General features: G+C 54.5%; 1 protein-coding gene across 3 annotated transcripts in view; it reads right to left on the bottom strand.

Moving 5' to 3' along the window:
• Positions 1-18655, bottom strand: part of ADARB1 (adenosine deaminase RNA specific B1) — a 112549-nt gene that overhangs the window by 17812 nt on the left and 76082 nt on the right. For 2 of the 3 annotated variants that reach the window (XM_077755406.1, XM_077755408.1), the window contains exons 3-7: positions 14477-15411; positions 10807-10921; positions 8679-8847; positions 7905-8053; positions 6617-6785 (exon numbers count right to left, since the gene is read on the bottom strand). In XM_077755406.1, coding sequence (XP_077611532.1) covers positions 6617-6785; positions 7905-8053; positions 8679-8847; positions 10807-10921; positions 14477-15411 — 1537 coding nt within the window. The remainder of the gene's footprint in view (positions 1-6616; positions 6786-7904; positions 8054-8678; positions 8848-10806; positions 10922-14476; positions 15412-18655) is intronic. The other variant, XM_077755407.1, reaches the window with a different exon arrangement.

An 18655-nucleotide genomic window follows, 5' to 3' on the forward strand; every position in this document is an offset into this window, starting at 1 on the left:
CCACCCCCTCCTCCAGGCGCGGGGTGGGGGTGGGGGGCTATGGGGTCCTGAGGACAGAAGACCGTCCTGGCTGCGGCAGACCCACTGACTCTGGACCTGACTTTCTGTGGGACGGAAATAAACTTTCGTCTAGTTTGCGTTTCCTCTCCAGTGCGGGCAAAGCTGCCCATCGGTCATTACCAGTCCTGGCACTGCTGCGTCTCCATTTGAGTGCTGGGAGTAGATGCTCGAGGGCTGTGACAAAATTAGGGTAATTGAGAAAAATTGCATTAAAGTTCTAGAAACTGATCAAGCTATTCAAGGCACACTACTGGATGTGTTTTTAAGACTGAGGGCCGTGTGCCACTTTTTCCTTTACCATCCTTGCTGCTGTGGCAACAAAGGTGGTGATAATTCCAGAGAGTGAGCCGGGGAGCCTTCCCTCGGTTTCTAATCTCTAGAAGAGATGACCTAAAATAGGGCTCTTCGGCTCTGCAGGAATGCGGGAGCTCACGGAAAAGCCGCCCAGGAGAGCGGGTTTGTCTTCTCTACGGCCCTCTCCTCTCTTTGATTTCTTCAGATTATTTCCTTCCTGGGGGTGGGCGTGACGTGTATATTTTTAATGTTTACGTATTCCCTTCTCCACTTATCTTGAGTGGAGATTTCAGGAACGCACATTTTTCTAAAAGGTTGTTTTAATTTCATTTGAGTGTCAACACCGATTGGTGGTGAAGTTGCCTGTAATCCTGCACAGAACTCTGTGCCGCTAGTTTTACTTCTGCTGGGGCCCTACCTGTCCCCCCCACAGCGTGGCCACGCCGTCCCCCCACACACAGCGTAGCCACGCCATCCCCACATTCATAGCGTGGCCACGCCGTCCCCCCCCCCACAGCGTGGCCACACCGTTCCTCCATTCCCGTCAGCCCAGCCAGCCTGCTGTTGTCACCCATTCCGAAGCACGAGCACGGCACTTTACTACTTGCTGTTTCTCTCTGTTGCCTCTAAAGATAATTTCTGCTCCTTATCATTTACTTTGTTCTATTTATTTGGATTGTTCTCTTTGTACCTCATTAGCTGTGAGGCTCCTTGTGACTTAGGATCATCTTCTAATCTCCACTGTGATTTCTTCTGGGAATTACTGAGGTACAGCTGACGTGCACTCCAGCGCACATATTAAGGCCCACGTGGGGGTGAGAGGCGACTTGTGTATGTGCCCTCGAGACCAGCGTCCCTGGAGTCCTCCCTGTGCCACGGCCACCCTGCTGCCCCTCCTGGGCAGCCACTGACCTGCTTTCTGCCGCTGGAGGTTAGTTTGCATCCTCTAGGACTTACGTGCACGGAACACCCAGCAAGCACCCCGTTTGTCTGGTTTCTCTTCCTCAGCATGGCTGCTTGGAGGTTTACCCATGGTGCACTGGGGGTCACCGTTCCTCCCCCCGTAGCACCCAGCGTGTGGACACCCCACCGTGTGTGTATCGGCTCATCCACAGACGGTGGCCGGCCGGCTTCTCCTTACTGACTGCTGTGAAGCCGCAGCCCCGAGCTCGCACGTGTGGCTCTGCGGGCACGCGCTGCCATCTCCCCACGTGCCCGCGGGTAGGATGGTTAGGGGTGCGACGGGCGCATCTTCAACTTTTTAAGGACCTGCCAACCTGTCTTCCAGGGGAGCTGTGCTGTTTACATGCCCGCCTGCAGAGGGCAAGGGACAAGCCCCTGTATCCCTGTCAACGCTTTCCGTGCCTGTTATCCTAACTTGAGCGTGCTCGCGGGTGTGACTTTGCACCTCACGTGCACTTCTAGTGACCATTAACAGTGCCGAGCGTCTTACCATGTGCTGATCTGACCTCTTCTTTGGTAAAGTGCCCGTTCCGATGTTTTGCCCATTGCTTTTCCTCCTTGTTGAGCTGTGGGGGTCTAAACTATATACTGCATACAGGCCCTTTATCAGATACGTGATTTGCAAATATTTTCTCCCAGTGACTTTATTTCTCATTCTTTTAATGGTGTCTGTAAAAGAGAAGCAATTCCTATCTGATGAGGTCCAACTTACTAATGTTTCCTTTCATGGAGAGTGCTTTTAGTGTTATGTCTAAGGAAATATCTACCACAACTGCCAGGATTTTCCGTTTACTTCTACAACTTTTATACATTTCCATCTATCATCCTTTTAAAAATTAATTTTAAAAAAATAAATAATTATTTTCATTTTTGAGAGAGCAAGTGCATGAGCAGGTGAAAGGGACAGGGGGAGAGTGAATCTTAAGCAGGCTCCACACGTAGCACAGAGCCCAACGCACGGCTCGATCCCATGACCCTGGGATCATGACCTGAGCCAAAACCGAGTCAGCCGCTCAGCCAACTGAGCCCCCCAGGCGACCCCATCTGTGGCCCATTTTAATTTCTGTATGTGGTGCAAAGTATGAAGTTCATTCGTGCAAAGTATGAAGTTCATTCGTCTGTTTTTACAGAGAGATGTTCACTCGTCCAGCCACCATTTGTTAAAAAGACTCTTTCTCCACTGAATTGCCACTGCACCTTGGTCAAAATTCAGTGTGACCAACAAGGAACAAGTGGAATTTGAACTTAAAAACACAGTACCATGTACATTACTACCTTCAAAAATTAAATATTTAGGCATAAATCTAACAGGGGACATGTAAGATCTGTACGAGGAAAACTAGCAAACTCTAGAAGAGAACCAAAGCCCTACATACATGCAGAGATGTTCCAAGTTCACGGACGGGAATGCTGGGTACTGCCGAGATATCAGCTCTTCTCAGCCTGGTCAGTCCCAGTCAAAATCCCAGCGAGGTATGTTGCAGGTAGTGACAAACAGATTCTCAAGTTCACACGGAGGCTAACAACCCAGCACAGCCAGTGCCCCACAGNACAAACTATCCTCTTTCAAAAATGGGCCAAAGACCCTGATGGACACCTGCCCGCGTCTGGCGCTCGTGAAGAACGCCGCACGAGCGCGGGTCAGCAAGGGCGTCTAGGTGGTCCTGTTTTGGCTCCTGGGGGCAGACCCCCAGAAGTGGGGCACACGGCAGCTCCGTGTCTGGCTGTCTGCAGAGCCGCCGCAATGGTCCCGTGGCGGCCGCCCCATGACACCCCGGCAGCCATGCACAGGGCCACCAGCACTTGTCACCTTCTGTTTTGTTTCGTCCTGTCCGTTGGTGGGAGCCTCCCCATGGCTGTGAGGGGTGTCTCGCTGTGGTTTTGGTCTGTGTGACCCTGACGATCGGGCACGTGGAGTGTCTTCCTGGAGATGTGCCTGCTCGGGTCCTTTGTCCATGTTTGAATCAGGTTTTCTGTTGTTGGTTCTTAGGAGTTCTCTACATATGTTTTCACAGTTTCTTACAAAACTCAACATATTCTTACCATGTGACCCGGCAATCACACTCGTTAGTATTTACCCAAAGGAGCTCAAAACACAGGTCTACATGACAACCTGCACACAGATGGGTTTCCAGAACTGCCAGACCTGGGAGCCACAAGGTGCCCTCCGGGAGGGGACGGGCAGGTACGCCAGTGCCTCCCGACACTGGGACGTAGGCAGCGCCAAGAAGAAACGGGCTGTCAGCCACGAAAGACACGGAGGACCCGCAAGTGCAGGTCACTAAGTGACAGCAGCCGATCTGAAAAGGCTGCGTCCTGTAGGATTCCATCTGTGTGACGTTCTGGAAAAGCAGGGGCATGGAGACGGCGGGAAGGTCGGGGGCGGCCGGGGGCTGAGGGGAGGGAGGGAGGACAGCGTGGAGCAGAGAGGACTTTCAGGGCAGTGGAAACACTCTTTATGACACTGTAATGACGAATACATGCGATTAAGTAACTGTCCACATCCAGAGAACAGGCCACACGCAGAGTGAAGCCTGATGTAAACCACGGGCTCTGGGCGACTGACGTATCCGTGCAGGTTCATCGCTGGAACAGGGCACATTCCGCGGAGCCGTGCATGTGTGGGGACACGGAGTCCACGGGAAATCTCTGTACACTCATCTTAATTTTGTTATGAACCTAAAACTGCTCTTTAAAAAAAACTCTTGAAAAACAGTTAAGATAATAAATTTTATGTCATGTGTATAATTCTGCAGAATATAAGATAGATAATAAGATAATTCTCACACCGATACAGGAAGTATAAAGTTCCAGGAATTAATCCATCCAAAGTTGCCTAGTATGTAACTGACACAGATGACAGTGTAAGCGTGGAGACACACACAACATTCACGGAGGGAGTGATTTAACTTCGTGTTCATTCTTTCCCTTTCAATCCACAATTCCACAATCCACGTAAAATCTAAGCAAGACACGTGGTGACATTTGACAAGCTGATTCTGTAGTGTGTGCAGAAGAACAGAGGATCACAAAAGGCCACAAGTCTGACAGAAGAAGGGGAAAGCACAGTCTCAGCCAACCAGACCTTTAAACACACTAAAATGTCAGAAGTGTAAGAACTGTGGACTCCGTACAACTACACTGATCACAGAGGCTCGAGAGGCCAGGAGCTGACACCCCCATGTAAGGGAGTTCAGCACATGAGAGGGATGCCTTCACACATCGATGAAGAAGACCTCAATTAGTCAGTGGATGGTACCAGGAAAACTGACTCACTGTACTAAAATAGTAAAGCCAAATTACTACTTTAACACAAATGTATTTAAGGCCTAAATTTGCAAGTAAAATGACAAAAATCTTGGAAAAAAGTATGGGAGAATATTTTCATGCCCTTAATTTGAGAAGAATTTCTTACATAAGATTCTGAAAGTACAAATCACAGGGTGAAAGACTAATGGGTAGGTTCTGACAAAACGAAGGGTTTCTACTCAGCAAGAGCGTGGCTTGGACCACGTGAAGACATGCGTTTGGACCAGAGAAGACACGGAAGCTTCTCCAACCACCAAGGACGCAACAGCAACTGTAAGAGGGACTTCCGCAGATCAAGATGAAAAACAGCATGAGATCCACCAGATGAGCGGGCGGAGGGTATACACAGGCAAGTCCCGTGAGAAAGAGGAATGACTGCACGGCTGTTCCACACCCCACGGAGCACCTCTAAAGCGAGGCCGAGACCAGCATCACGCACTGTTGGTGTAAGTGTGTGCAGGTGTGACCCTTCCGGGCTGCGACACGGCCCGTCTGTGAAGCCCTACACATGTGCAGAGGCCTTGCAGAGCAAAGGTCTACCATGAGACACACTCACGGAAACCCCTGGCTGTGCCGCGGCGGGGGGTCAGCAGACCCAGGTCTCTGCGGGGAGGGCCGGGACACAGCACGGCCTTTGCAGAAAGCAGCCGTCTGGTACGGCCTCAGGGACAGCGCCCCAACACTGGGTTGAGTGAAACTACGAGACACAGAATAGCATCTTAAAACACAATTCCATTTCTTTTTTTTTTTTTTAATATATTGAGTTTATATTGTCTTTTCTTTTTTAATGTTTTTTATTTATTTCTAGGAGAGAGAGAGACAGTGTGAGCAGGGGAGGGTCAAAGAGAGAGGGAATCCCAGCCTCTGAAACAGGCTCCAGGCTCTGAGCTGTCAGCACAGAGCCCGACGCGGGGCTCAAACCCACGAACCGCGAGATCAGGACCTAAGCGAAAGTCGGACGCTTAACCAACTAAGCCACCCAGGCGCCCCAGCACAATTCCATTTCTGTAAATTAATAACATATGCACAAACACCCCCAAATGACAGCACTGTGTACTTTTCAAGACCACACACACATACACACACACACGTAACTGGACAGGGGGTACCTGAGCCTGGGGGGAAGGGACCACAGCATATTCCGAATCAAGTTCCACGTACGTGAGGTTCCCTGACAAGGTCCACTCAAGACGATCGACACAGAAACCTTACGAACAGCTGGGCAGCCATGTGCACAAACACGCACGTCCTCTGTGACGCTTGGGAAGAGCCGTCAAGGAGCCGTTCACGATGAGCGGCACAGCCCAGCTCTGAAGAGGGAGCAATCTTTGACTTGGATGCTTTTGTATCATCGAACTTCTTTAAAAAAATTTTTTTTAATGTTTTGTATTTATTTCTGAGAGAGAGAGACAGCGTGAGCAGGGGAGAGTCAGAGAGAGAGGGAGAGACAGAGTCTGAAGCAGCTTCAGGCTCTGAGCTGTCAGCACAGATCACGACGAGGGACTCAAACCCACGAACCGTGAGGTCATGACCTGAGCTGAAGCTGGACGCTCAACCGACTGAGCCCCCCAGGCGCCCCTGTACCACTGAACTTACCATCTACCTAGGTTACTTACCTGTTATTTTTCCAAGTGAGCATTTGTTAAAAAATAAAAAGCTACTGGAACTAACACCAGCATCTGAGGAAACGGGCTTTTCTACAACCCGGCCTGGACGCGTCTCTGTCTGAAAGAGCATTCACTTGTCCAGCAAATGCAAACTGCGGCGTCTCAGCCACCCCCGCCTCACCGGCGGCCACCACCCAGCACAGGACATGAGGGACACTCTGCCCTCACAGAAACCCCCAGCGGTAACCCCGGGGGGGCAGGACCCCTAAGGCGGCATCTACTAGGAATGAGGACACTCTCAGCCATCCCCGGAAGCACTGTCTGCGGCACACGGGCGCACCGGAAGCACACGTGCAAACATGTGGGCGCGGCGGGGGCCTTACCGGGCCATCTTGTCGCTGCAGGACATGGTGAGCAGCCTCTCGCCCTGCAGCACCCCGTCCCACGTCTGCAGGCTGGCGTTGGACCGCACCGGAATCGTGCCTTCGCCAGACTCTATTTTCGTCCGCAGCTGTCCTCTGGCCTTGCGGTTTGGATGCCTGTCCGCTGGTTCTAGGAGAGGAAGGCTGGGTGAGAGTCCTCTCCTCTCCTCGCGGGAAAGCAAGGGCAGCAGCCCCCACACGTACGGAGTCTCGTTTATGCCCGTGTGCACATGCTCACTCTCTATACGGTACGGACACCACCGCCCGGGACCCTGGCGCCGTGTGCACTTGCTCACTCTCTATACGGTACGGGCACCACCGCCCGGGACCCTGGGCAGGAAAGGGGAAAATACAAATCAAAGTCCTGGGAGTGGTCTCCTCAGGGGTTGGGGAAAAAAGGGCTTCCATTTTAACCAAAATGATTTCTTTCTATCATTAAAAATGAGCTGAAGCAAACAGGACAAAATGCTGACATTTGCTAATTCTACAGATGGATATATTTGACTGTTATGTTTTTTTCCCCACATTTAAAAATTTTCAAAAATGCATTACAGGAATGCAGAAAAAAATGCAGAGGGAAGCATGCACAATCATCTGAAGCGATGGTCTCTGGGTTACAGGAATATGGGGGATGGATGGCTTTTCTTAATATTTCAAAAATCTGTAGCAACAATCCACAGTGGGAATGTGTTACTTTTATAATCAGGGAAAGTAAGGTACTCAAAAGTTGTATTTGAAATAAATACTGCTCACGCTTTGGAGAAGAAACGAGAACACGAGTTACAATACAAGCACCAACCTCACGCGCAAACGCGGCTAGAGGAAAATGTGATGTGACAGGGCCCCCTTTCCACTAGTCTGTGCTGCTTCTGAAATTTCAGCAAACACCCCAGGTACGCACGCATCAAGTCACAGTTCATCACAAACACAGATGGCGTGCGCCTCTGATGTACGGACACAGACTGTCCCAAATTTAAACACTAGAAACAACTGTGATTTAATCTCCTCCCTCTATTCTAATTACTCAGTGTAGCAGAATCAACACATTTCAGTAGGATTTTCTCATTAAGCTACTAGCTGTAAAGAAAACCTCATGTTTTCATGTATTTCTATCAGATCCACTTTCAAGGTCAAAGTCTTTGAACAAAAGGAAACAAGGGTCCTCATGCAGGTTTGCTCTTCGATCTGTCTCTACGTCATCACCGGTCTCCTCGAGATGCCGCTACTTGCTGAGCCCCGGCTCCCGTACCTTCCAGAATCGGCTCGTGTGGTGAGAAAATTCTGGCGTCCCCACAGGGAGACGTGCTGATGTACAGATGGAACTGGACGCTGTCCTTCAGCCTGAACCCGCTGCGCTCTGACTTCTGAAAGATGGATCGTTTTTGATCGTCTTTGCTACTGGAAGGAAAAAAGTTGCAAAAATGAACTTTAAAGCTGTAGACAGAACTTAGTCTCCCATAGGTGACAAGGGTTTCAGAGGCCAGTATTTTCAACAGGGTACCGATTAGCTTCAACTGGAACATTTACTTGTTATGATAACACGGTTCCTGCCCACTCAATCAATAACGCACAAGTTATCGGGATGTGAGCGACCTTTCCTTCTTCTCATTTAGGACTTCAAAACAGAGATGACATGTAGAAACGGCTTTGTAAAGGAAAGCAGCTTAGACAGGTGGCCTGCTGTCTGCACACAGTGACCACAAGAAACGGCCACGGTCCTGGGTGGCTTGGTCCCGCTCACATTCATGCTACATGACACACAATCACACGGTCTTGAACGCGGACTTCAGATCTACGACGGCATCAGCGGTGGGTGCGTGTGCGTGCGGGCGGCATCTGGCCAACTCTAGTCTGTACCTGGAGCATCATGGGAAAACGGGGCCCAACCGCACGGCTGCCGATACAGTTACTATTTTAAGAATTTTTCAGAGATTACAGAAACAACGAAAGGTTTTGCAATACATTCTGAAAGGAGGGGGATATTTTTTAAAAACTGCTTCCTTTATTTATTTACTAAACTTACTTTAAGTAAAGCTCAAGCTGTGTATAAAGAAATCTAAGCAAGGATCTCCGCGCGATGATCTCTGCATGGCAGTCGTTTAGCGCAAGGCCACGGTCACTCATGTACTCGCCGTTGATGCACTTGGTGCCCGTAGACACGCTTATCACCTTGGCATCTTTCACATCTGTGCCTGAAAAACAAATGAGAAATTATTCCTCCGAATGAGCAATGACGCGTGCCTACCTGTGCTCCCAGGGTGTGCGTGCCTTCCCGGTGACTTCACGTCTGGGTGAGGGCAGAGCTCGCAGCCCATCTTCCATGCACGCCCGCCCCCACTCCTTCCCGGGGCAGACCCCGGGCTCTGCAAACCACCTCCCGCGGAGGGCTCGCCATGCAGGGAAGCCACCCTCCCTGCCGCTCCGGTGCGCAGACTAAACCTAAGGGACTTATTTCCTCTGGACGCAGCCCCACTGGGTCCAGGTAGGGCGCCCACGTACGGGCTGAGCAACTGGTCTGGCAGTTAGTTTTGAAATTAACAGCAAAGCACTAAGGGGCTACGAGGAATGGCTCACAGAGGGACGAGGAGGAAAAGAGAGGTCAGTCACGGTGCCCTGCCCAGGAATGCCTGTCACCACCTAACTGTGCTGGGCGTGAGGCCTGGGGCACGGGAAGCGTGTGCACTCTGCCAGGCACGGGGCAAGGCGTGGACCCCGGCCTACGGTAAACCGCACGTGCTGTCAGCAGAGCGGAGGGCGTGCGTGGCGTCAGGCCTACTGGGTGAGGGTCTCCCTTCAGTCCTACGGTGTCCTCTGAGGGGCACGCTACCACTGTCTCCATTTCACGGATGAGGGCCCTGAGGCCAGGAGGGGTCAGAGCCTGCCCAGGGTCATTCAACCACGGGAAGCCGAGCCGAAGCGGGCTGTGTGACGCCAGGGCCGCGTGCCGAGGGCTGCGGGCGCCGCCTGAGCCACAGGCCCCACGTGAGATGCACACCCAGGTGCAAAATGCCCCAGGAGCTGGTCCGCGCCCGGAGCCCAGAAGAAGAGCCGCGGGGAAGGACCCGCTGGCTGCTCACTCCTGCGCCCGCGGAGGCCCAGCACCTGCCCAGGGAAAGCGGCATGTCTGCAGCTGAAGCGTTCACCCTTCAGTCGTGTGAAGAACAGCGGCAGAGAGAGGGAGAAGATGGAGACGATGCAGGGATCAAACCCCAAATTCAAATGAAACCCCAGGTGACGTCCTGAGCCCTTCATCTGCCGCAGACACTCAGCTGCGCCCGAGTAAACACGTGCGAGAAAAAGCCGTCTTCATTAAAGCAGCAGTCGTGTTTCCCAGGGTGTCGAGGGGGTGGGTCAATGCTGAGGATTATGGGATCACGTCCTGTCCACAGTCAGACAGAGGAGAGCTACCTTGGGGGACAGGGCAGGCACTCCCCCCGCAGAGGACTGGGGTGTTCTCCCTGGCTGGCAGGTGTAGACAGATAAACCGCTGGCTTGCTCTCTGGCCCTAGGGCCGGCTGCCTGCATACGTACAGTGGGGCTGAGTGGACACCCCAGTGTAGAGACCCCACAAGGAGCCTCAGACTCAGCCACCACCTGGCCTGCCACAGGGACCCAGCACGGGCCACGGCGGTGGTCTCCTGGCCATGGGAGAGGTCCGCGAGCAGCAGCTGCTCAGCGTTCTCCCCACTGGGTGTGGGAAAGAGCTCAGAGAGGGCGCTTTGTCCTGCTGGGGACTTCTGGATACATTTAGTAGGGTTTCCTGTGTCATCCCAAAGTGCGCTTTTACCCAAGCATTTGCTGCTCTTGCTGGAGCTGCCTGTCTTCCCCATGAATGTCACACACAATCTAGAGGCATCGCCACTAGCTGGTAAGTCAGATACGTCCCATGTTCAAATGACGCAAGAAGCTGGAAGTGCATTTTCCAGAGCAGATCAAAACCTCTCATGCGTGATCACAGGACTCAGACACGAACACGGTATGCTGTCTCCAAAAAACCCCTGAGGTTAAAAAACTGAGCATTTGTAAGTACAGCTCCCACGTGTGGCTGTGGCAGGGACGCTGAGGAACTGGGGAGACAGCCCGCGTGAGGGCCCCAGGGACGGCTGCAGTCTGACGCAAAGAAAGGCAGGTGAGGCACGCCCACGTTTTACCTGTTGTCATGACGATGCCGGCAAGGACTTTCCTACGTGCGTGAGGAGAGGCGAAGTTGTCCGTCAGGTCACCAAACTTGTCGAGCACCAGGCGGGCCACGGCGTCCGCTAACACCTGAGGACCACAGCAGGGAGTCAGGGGCGCGGCCTGCACCGCCCCGTGCACGCCAACACGGCTGTCCCTCCAGAGTGGCCTCACCGACGGCTTCTCTTCTGGAAAACCATGCAAGCGAATCTGGCAAGCAAGCGTGTGTGTGTGTGTGTGTGTGTGTGTGTGTGTGTGTGTGTGTGTGTTTCCCCTCCAAAACGTCCCCTGGAAACAGGGGCCCAAGGAATTCGAGGCGCTGGCTGGAATCCTTCAATAGAGTTTCACAGACAAGGCCGGTCCAGAGCCCGTGCCACCCCTGTGGTCCCCCAGCATCCCCTCGAACGAGGGAACGGAGGCCACCCTAGGCCACCTGCCCCGCACGCCCTCTGCCCTGCGCCAGGCTCTCCCGGCCTCAGGCCACACTCCCTGGAGAACCAGGGCTTGTGGAGGAAATGAAAGTGCTCCCCTCCCTCAACACGGAAGGGCTGTCGTCAGCTCGAGGGTCGGGCCGGGAGTGGATGCAGGGCCCCGCGCCCCCACAGCAGCTCCCGCAGGGCACCCGCCTCCCGCGCCTCAGCTACTGCGACGTGCGAACTGGCCGCCCTGCGCTGCCCAGAAACCGGCGCTCTGGAGCGCCCGGCAGGCGTTTATCACTCGGACCGAGCGGCAGGACAGCACCACCGGCTACGCTCTCCGAGGGCAGGGGTCAGTGCGCCCGGCAGGTTTCCACGTCCGCAGCGGGCGCTGTGAAGCAGACACGCCTGGCAGCTGGGCCACTGTCCTGTTTCCACAGCTTACAACTCACCTTGGGCACCAGGGTTTTGGAAATGCTGCCTGATTGGGGGGGGGGGCGCGGTGTGAAGAGCCGTGTGCTCCCCAAACCCACACTTCTCTTAAGAACCAAACAGCCAGATCCAGTGTCCAGCTTGGCCCCCTGTAAACCACTTCCCAGATGAACAGACACGACCCTCATCCTAAATGACGACTTACATTCTGAACAAACAAAAGTCACCTTAGAAGCCCTCCTGCCGCCGCACCAGAAAACACCAGCAGCCCCAGAAGACTGTGCCCGAGCCGGAGGCGTGGGGCGTGGACAGGAGACATGGGGATGGGGGGCGGCAGGTCTCCCCACCCCCCCGCTTCCTGTCCCAGGCAGAGGCGTCCACACCACACACATGGGTGCAGGCCACACGGCGGTGAGGGTATCAAAGAGGAAGGATCACTTGTTCCAACTTACATAAAAGAAAAAAATCATAGAAGTCGAGGAGAAGCCAGAGAAAAGAAGCCTCTGTTTGATGGAAGGTTTGGCAGATTTCTAAACCACGGAGCTCAGAGATACGCAGGTCGGGCCCGGGCGGTGACACATACTCGTCAGAGGCAGGCGCTTCGGTCACCCGGACAGCTCCTCTGCCCCTTAAAGGGACTGTGATCTCGCTCCTAAGGAATGAGACTCTCTCTCTGCATGTCGGGGGCGGGCGTCACACGAGTCACGCCTGTGCCCCACGGCCCCGGGTGGCACCCAGGAGCTGTGAGGCCCTGGCTCAAAGCCGGGCTGTGGTGCCGCGGTAGCAAAGTCCCCCACTGACAGGGCTCTGCGCCGACGCAGCCCGCACCTCTGGGTTTAAACCCCGGACGCCACCACGAACAGGATGAAGGTGAGAAGTCCCGAGAGCAGGGAGGGCGGCCGGCCCGACCCCTCAAGGGTTACTCCGGGAAAGCAGTGAGGATGCTCACCACTCCAGAATGTACCTCTGGAAACTTCCATCGCAAAGGCAACGCGGTCCAGAAGTAAAGCTGTAGGGCCGCTTGTGCGAAGGCCACCCCAGGTCCTCCAAGGAAACACGAGCATGTCCTGAGCTCCGAGCGGGCTCCAGAGACAGCACGGTGGGGGCGCCGTGAGCAGAGACAGGACACCCAGTTCCGCCCCCGCAGGGCCCGACCACAGAGGCTGGGAGACCACCCCGCGGCACCTGCAAGAACGCGGGGCAAGCGGCATCGGGCAGGGCTAAGAGCGCCCAGGCTGCCGACCCTGTCTCTCAGCCCGCCCACCCCGTCCCTCACTCGGGGCTCTCTTAGACGCCCCTCCCCAGGGAGGCACCCCGGGGCCCCCAGCGGAGCGGAAGCTCAGGGCCAGGCCAGCGAGCAGGCTGCAAGTGCCCACTGGGACCCTGTCTCCCTCCACGGCCATCCTGCAAAACCCAGGCGTCAGGAGCTCACAGGGTTCGCCTGGCTTCTGTCTGTCTCACGCAGGACCCGCGGGTGCTACGAGAAGTCGGGTGGCGCCAGACACCCTCTGCGCCCAAGCTGGAGTGCGCGGAGCCACAGGCCCTGACACACATCCTCTCTGGGGCACCAATGCCACTGACTTATGGAATCTTCTGAAAAAATGTCAGCAAGACATTAATATGGGAAGTGATTATTCGGTTCATAAAAGACCAGAATAGTCTGAATGTTACTTTCTACTAATGCTGCATTTGGTTGCTTTAGGCAAAATAAAATGAAGTTTCTTTTCCTAAAACCCTGAACTACTGGCCGTTCCAGGCCGTTCCGGGGGCTACCCTGACCACTCAAAGGCAGCTGCAAGGCTGCTGCACCTGGATTCCTCCACGAATGACACAAGCTGTCCCGTGCAGCCACCGGAGCCTTCATTCTTTCCCATCAAACCAGCATAGATTTTATCTTTAAGGTCAGTAATATTTTGACAAATAGGAATAGAGAAGGTAATCAGAGTTTCTCTCTAAAAGAGTCATCTTTACGCTAGGCCAGAAAAACCTGGATTTCCAAGAAGAGAAGCAACATGTAATCAGGGAGTTGTAGGACTCAGAGATGCCAGCTACACACCGTCTCCCCTTCTCTCTTCCCCTGTTGAGTCAGCCAGGAGCCCGCCCTGCAATGCCGTCTCCACCCTGGTCTCACAGGGGAGGGTCTCCAAGGGCAAACAGGAGTGGCCGCCTCCGCCCGGCCCAGCAGGAGGGGCGACCCCACCCGGGACACTCCAGGTGCAGATTCCTGGACCCTGGCAGCGCAGCCAAAGGGTGCCCTTCCTTCCCCCACCTCTGAGAGGCTCAGCGCCTGCGCGGTGTGCCCTCCGCCCAGCTGGCCGGCGGCCCTGGGGACGTAACTGGGCGGTCCTGCCGGAGCTGCGCGGCACCGGCGCTGACCCCGACATGGGCAGCCCCACTTCTGTGCGTGGGGGTCCCTGGTGAGACTGCAGGGAACACGCTGAGCAAGGGGGCCAGTGGCCCCCGTGCTCCGGCCACAGGCCGCTGCTGTGGGACGCAGGCCCCTGCAGGGGTGAACCACGCGGGAAAGGAGCCACAGGCTGCTGTGTGGAACGTGGCAGGGCTCGGCCTGGAGGGCGCTGACGGCACCGCTCTGCGGGGGGCTTCTGCGTGTCCCGCCCGCGTGTGAGGCCCTGGACGGGCTGCCCAGCACGCCCAGCGCGGGCCGGGCAGGGACACCCGGCGCCAGACTTACCAGGGACGTGCAGACGGGACGTCAACAGCGACGGGAGAGTGAGGCCCTGTCTGAAAGCACTGGCAAGACACGGCCACCGTTTCCGGCAGCACCACGTTTCCTCACCTGCGGTAAATGCAACTGAAGGCCCTCGCTGGGGATGGGCTGGCGAGACGGTGTTTGATCCAAGTGCAAATTAAAAACGGCCGCCAGGGCCGACTGCGCAGCCCGGGCCTTAGCGAGCTTTTTGTTCCTGCCCGAGCCCTCGAAGAACTGGCCGTCCACCACCACGGACATGACAAAGCTCTTGGCGTGGCTCTCCCCGCTCTCCGACAGGAAGTCGTACTTGAGCCCCGGCCGCAGCTCGTTCAGGATCATCACAGGGTTCTTCCCGCTCGGGGGCGGGAACGGCGGAGGGCCGGGGAGGGGCGGCTGTGCGAGGCCGGCGGGCGCCGGGGCTGCGGCCAGGCTGAGGTCCCCGCTGGAACTAAAGGAGTCGTCCCCATTGGAGCCCAGGTAGAAGGGCGTGTCCGACCTGTCTGGGGTCTCGAAGCCGTTGAAGAGCGTGTCGGGGAAGTCGGCCTGGTCGGACGTGAAGTCCGTGTTGGTGGACAGGGTCCTGCCCATGGCCAGGTGGGCCTCGGAGGCGTTGGGGAACTGAACGAAAGAGCGCAGGGCCTTCTCCGCCGCGTGCAGCTTGGCCTTCTTCTTGGTGGGGCCGGAGCCCTCGAACACCTGCCCGTTCACTTCGACGGACATGACGAACAGGGGCGCGTGCACCGGCCCCGTCTGCGACAGCAGCGCATACTGCAGGCCGGGCTTGATCTCGTTCAGTTGCATCAGGGCGTTCTTGGGCAGCGCGGGCCCGGGCGGCCGCCTCCTCTTCTTCAGGCGGAACTTGGAGTGGCCGTTGCTGCCCTCCTCCAGGGGCCGCTTCCGGCCGGTGCCCCCGCCGCCCCCGTTGGAGAGCGGGATGCCCTCGCCAGGCCCGGGGGCGCTGCCGTCCTTGGGGGGCATGCTGTCCAGACCGCAGCTTTCCTTAACATCTGTGCTGCTTGAACCTGCGGTGCCCAGAAAGAGTAACTTACAACGCCTTCGTTGCAGGATCTTGTAAATGCAAAATTTATAGATTCCTTTATCTCTCTTTGTAACTGGTTAAGTGATGTGTGCTTATTCACTCCGCTCCCGGCCCTACACGCAAGAGCTGCATCTTCACCCCCAGAACTGCCACCTACACAGAAATAGGTCGCCGTACGTTTCGCTAAGTCATGGCCAACACCATTTCCGTTTGGTATCACCAACTGCTTTTGCATTCAAGGGTGAGTTTTTAAGATAACTGTTTTCTACAAGAATATCCAGAAGCATCTGGAGATGCTTTACTCAAGCTTATCAGAATGTGGGCTGATCAATTAATCCTGAAAAGTATCTGTTAGTAAGTCCAATGTGAGTGCTCACACACTCACCCTCCTCCTCTTCAATGTCACTTACTCCGACTGTGCTCACGCTGGGCTCCAGACCGCAGCGCCCCCGGAGCAGGGCCAGGGCTTACGAGCAGCGCTCACAAGTTAATTAGTGTTTCAGGGCTAGACTACTGGCTCGATATGTGCGGTCAATGGATTTAGTCCATGAATTAATCTGAGAAAACTCCTCACGGCATCATTGAAGGATACAGCTTCGCTCCTGGTAATAATTTAAATTTCTTTCATTACATATGGGGATTGGTTATCTCTGAATCCTTAATATAGTCCATGATAGAAAAAATATATACCAGGACATAAAATTGAAGCTGCAAACAGGCTACCACTTCCTAACTTTCTAAGGCAGTGATTTTGTCTTTTTTTTAGAAAACAAATACTTGATGGATTCACAGGATAGTTTGCTTATCCTGCCTTTTAAAGGTAGTTTCTATTGCAATTGGTGAAGACAATTTTAAAATTCTAAAAGTTCATAGCAAAATGAATATGACTTTAATTCTAAAAAGGGGACTAAGACAGTATTTACTCCTCCCTCTTCCTTGTTTCCCTGGCTGATTTTCACAGGCCGTCTGCCGCATGGGGCGGAGGGCTGTGCACTGCTGTCGGGGGACTGTATCAAAAGGCCTGTCACTAGTGCTCAAAGGTGTAGTTAGTAACCAAAGTAATTTTTACACGTGTAAGCACCCTACAGGTGCCCTGACACGGTGGCCCTCGGGTCATGGTACAGAATCTAGAGGCAGATTCTCATGACGCTAAGCAAACAGCACTGGGGACACAGGAGGCTAACTGGGACAGAAAGTCTGGCTGATGGCTGCCAATCCCCACAGTTAAAATTCTCAAACTTCCAGGGCTGCCGTCCCTCAGCTGGGGTGTAAAGAATAACCCTGGTGTAAACCCAGCCCCTGGGAAACAGACTCCGCACGAGGCAGAGGTTAGGAGGCCGGTGACCCCTCTCTGCAGATGCCACATGCTCCCCAGCGCTCCTGACGCACACACACCACTTCTCCCAGTTGACAAAGCTGACGGAATGGACACTAAATTTTCATTTATAACATCCTCCAGCAAAAGCTCGATAGGTTACTCCTTTCGGTGCTCAAAGGAAACAAAGGTTAAAAAGGGCAGAGCAAGAGACAGAATTCAGATTAACAAATGAGCAAGAACATCACACACTAGACGACTGCATACATCCGGACGCTGTTCCAAAGAGGATTATCGACGTGAAAATCAGGCCATGTAAATACACGCGCACGTGCGTTGAATCACAGACTCACTGCCCCTGAAACAAAGGCTGTCCTTTAAGAAATAAAAGTAATCAGTATTGGACTGACAAATACTCTTGAGACGTTAAAAAGAAAAATACACTTCCTATAAGAGAGTTCATGTCACTTTCAAGCTGGTACTTGCTTCAGAAGTGCTCAGACGCCACTCGTCTCTCGTCTTATGAGCGGCGCTGCTGCATGAAGGAAACACAGAGTTAGAGACACAGACCCCGCTGTCACAGCTCTTCACAAGCAGACGCAGGGCGCTACGTTAGCTCACGGACGTGAACGCAACCCGGTAAGATCTTTGTGCTTTCAAGGCGACAGGGAACCCAGGACCACAGACCTCCAGCGCTAGAACCGCAGTCACCTCTCAGGAAAGTCACCCGCAAGACTCCCTCGCCTTGGTGAGTGACCACAGGATCTACACGCTGTGAGGTTTCCACCCACGCCAGATGGACGACGGTCCACGGCCCCGAGCAAAGGAGGCTCCGGGGAGGGATACGTGCTCACACGGTCCTCACGGGGGACGGGGGGTGCCCGGGCAAAAGTGGCCGTGGCAGGTGGGGCTGACCAGTGAAAATAGGCCTTAAGCGTAGGCTCCGATGGGGACACCAGCCTGAAGACAGCGCCCTGCAGGGCAGCGCCACGGCCGCACTTTCTCACGCTCGCAGCCGCCAAAGAGAACATTTGCCGTGAGGTTCGTGCGACCAAGGCCCAACGCTGCAGGGCGCGTGGAGCGGCCCATGAGCAGGAGTGCCCGGCCCGCTGAGCCTCTGCCTTCTAAGCGGCAGGCAGGCCCCAGTCCCAGGCCTCAGCTGGTCGGTTCTGGCGGAAGTCACGGGGGGAGTGACTGAGCTGTGTTCTGGTCATACTGACCAGTGTCAGTAAGGTCACCTGGCGTGTAGACCTGCCTGCCCTTCCCTGGGCACAGCCGGACACTGACAGGTAAGAATGTAGATGTGTACACAGATCAGAAAATGGTGTCTTCGTTGTAGTGTCCCAACGTCTGTGGGAGCCTGCAAACCTTATCCAAATGTGCCGCTATCGGGGATTAAACAGAAGAGGGAAGTACATTCAGCAAACTTCTTTTCACAGAGAGCACCACCGAGGGAGGGGAGCGGTGTGCCCCTGAGGCTCGCCGCCCTGCGCCCCAGACAGGACAGTGTCAGGGGCAGAGTGGGCCCAACAGTGCACTCTGGTCCACAGCGGCCCAAAGGCTCGCTGAAGTCTTGGAAACTTAAAATAAGCAGTCTCACGGGAGCCCCTTTCCTTCAAAGCACAGGGAAAATTCACTGTATTTGCAGGGAAAAATTTAGGGAGTTATCCCAAAGGGCCAACTATTTATTTATTTTTTTAATATTTTTATTTATTTCTAGGAGAAAGAGAGAGCGTGAGCAGGGGAGGGTAAGAGAGAGAGGGAGATACAGACTCTGAAACAGGCTCCAGGCTCTGAGCTGGCAGTCAGCACAGAGCCCGACACGGGGCTCGAACCCGCGAACCGCGAGATCATGACCCAAGCGAAAGTCGGACGCTTAACCGACTAAGCCACCCAGGCGCCCCCCAAAGGG

Source organism: Crocuta crocuta, unplaced genomic scaffold, assembly GCF_008692635.1.
Source record: "Crocuta crocuta isolate KB4526 unplaced genomic scaffold, BGI_CrCroc_1.0 scaffold675, whole genome shotgun sequence".
Taxonomy (NCBI): domain Eukaryota; kingdom Metazoa; phylum Chordata; class Mammalia; order Carnivora; family Hyaenidae; genus Crocuta; species Crocuta crocuta.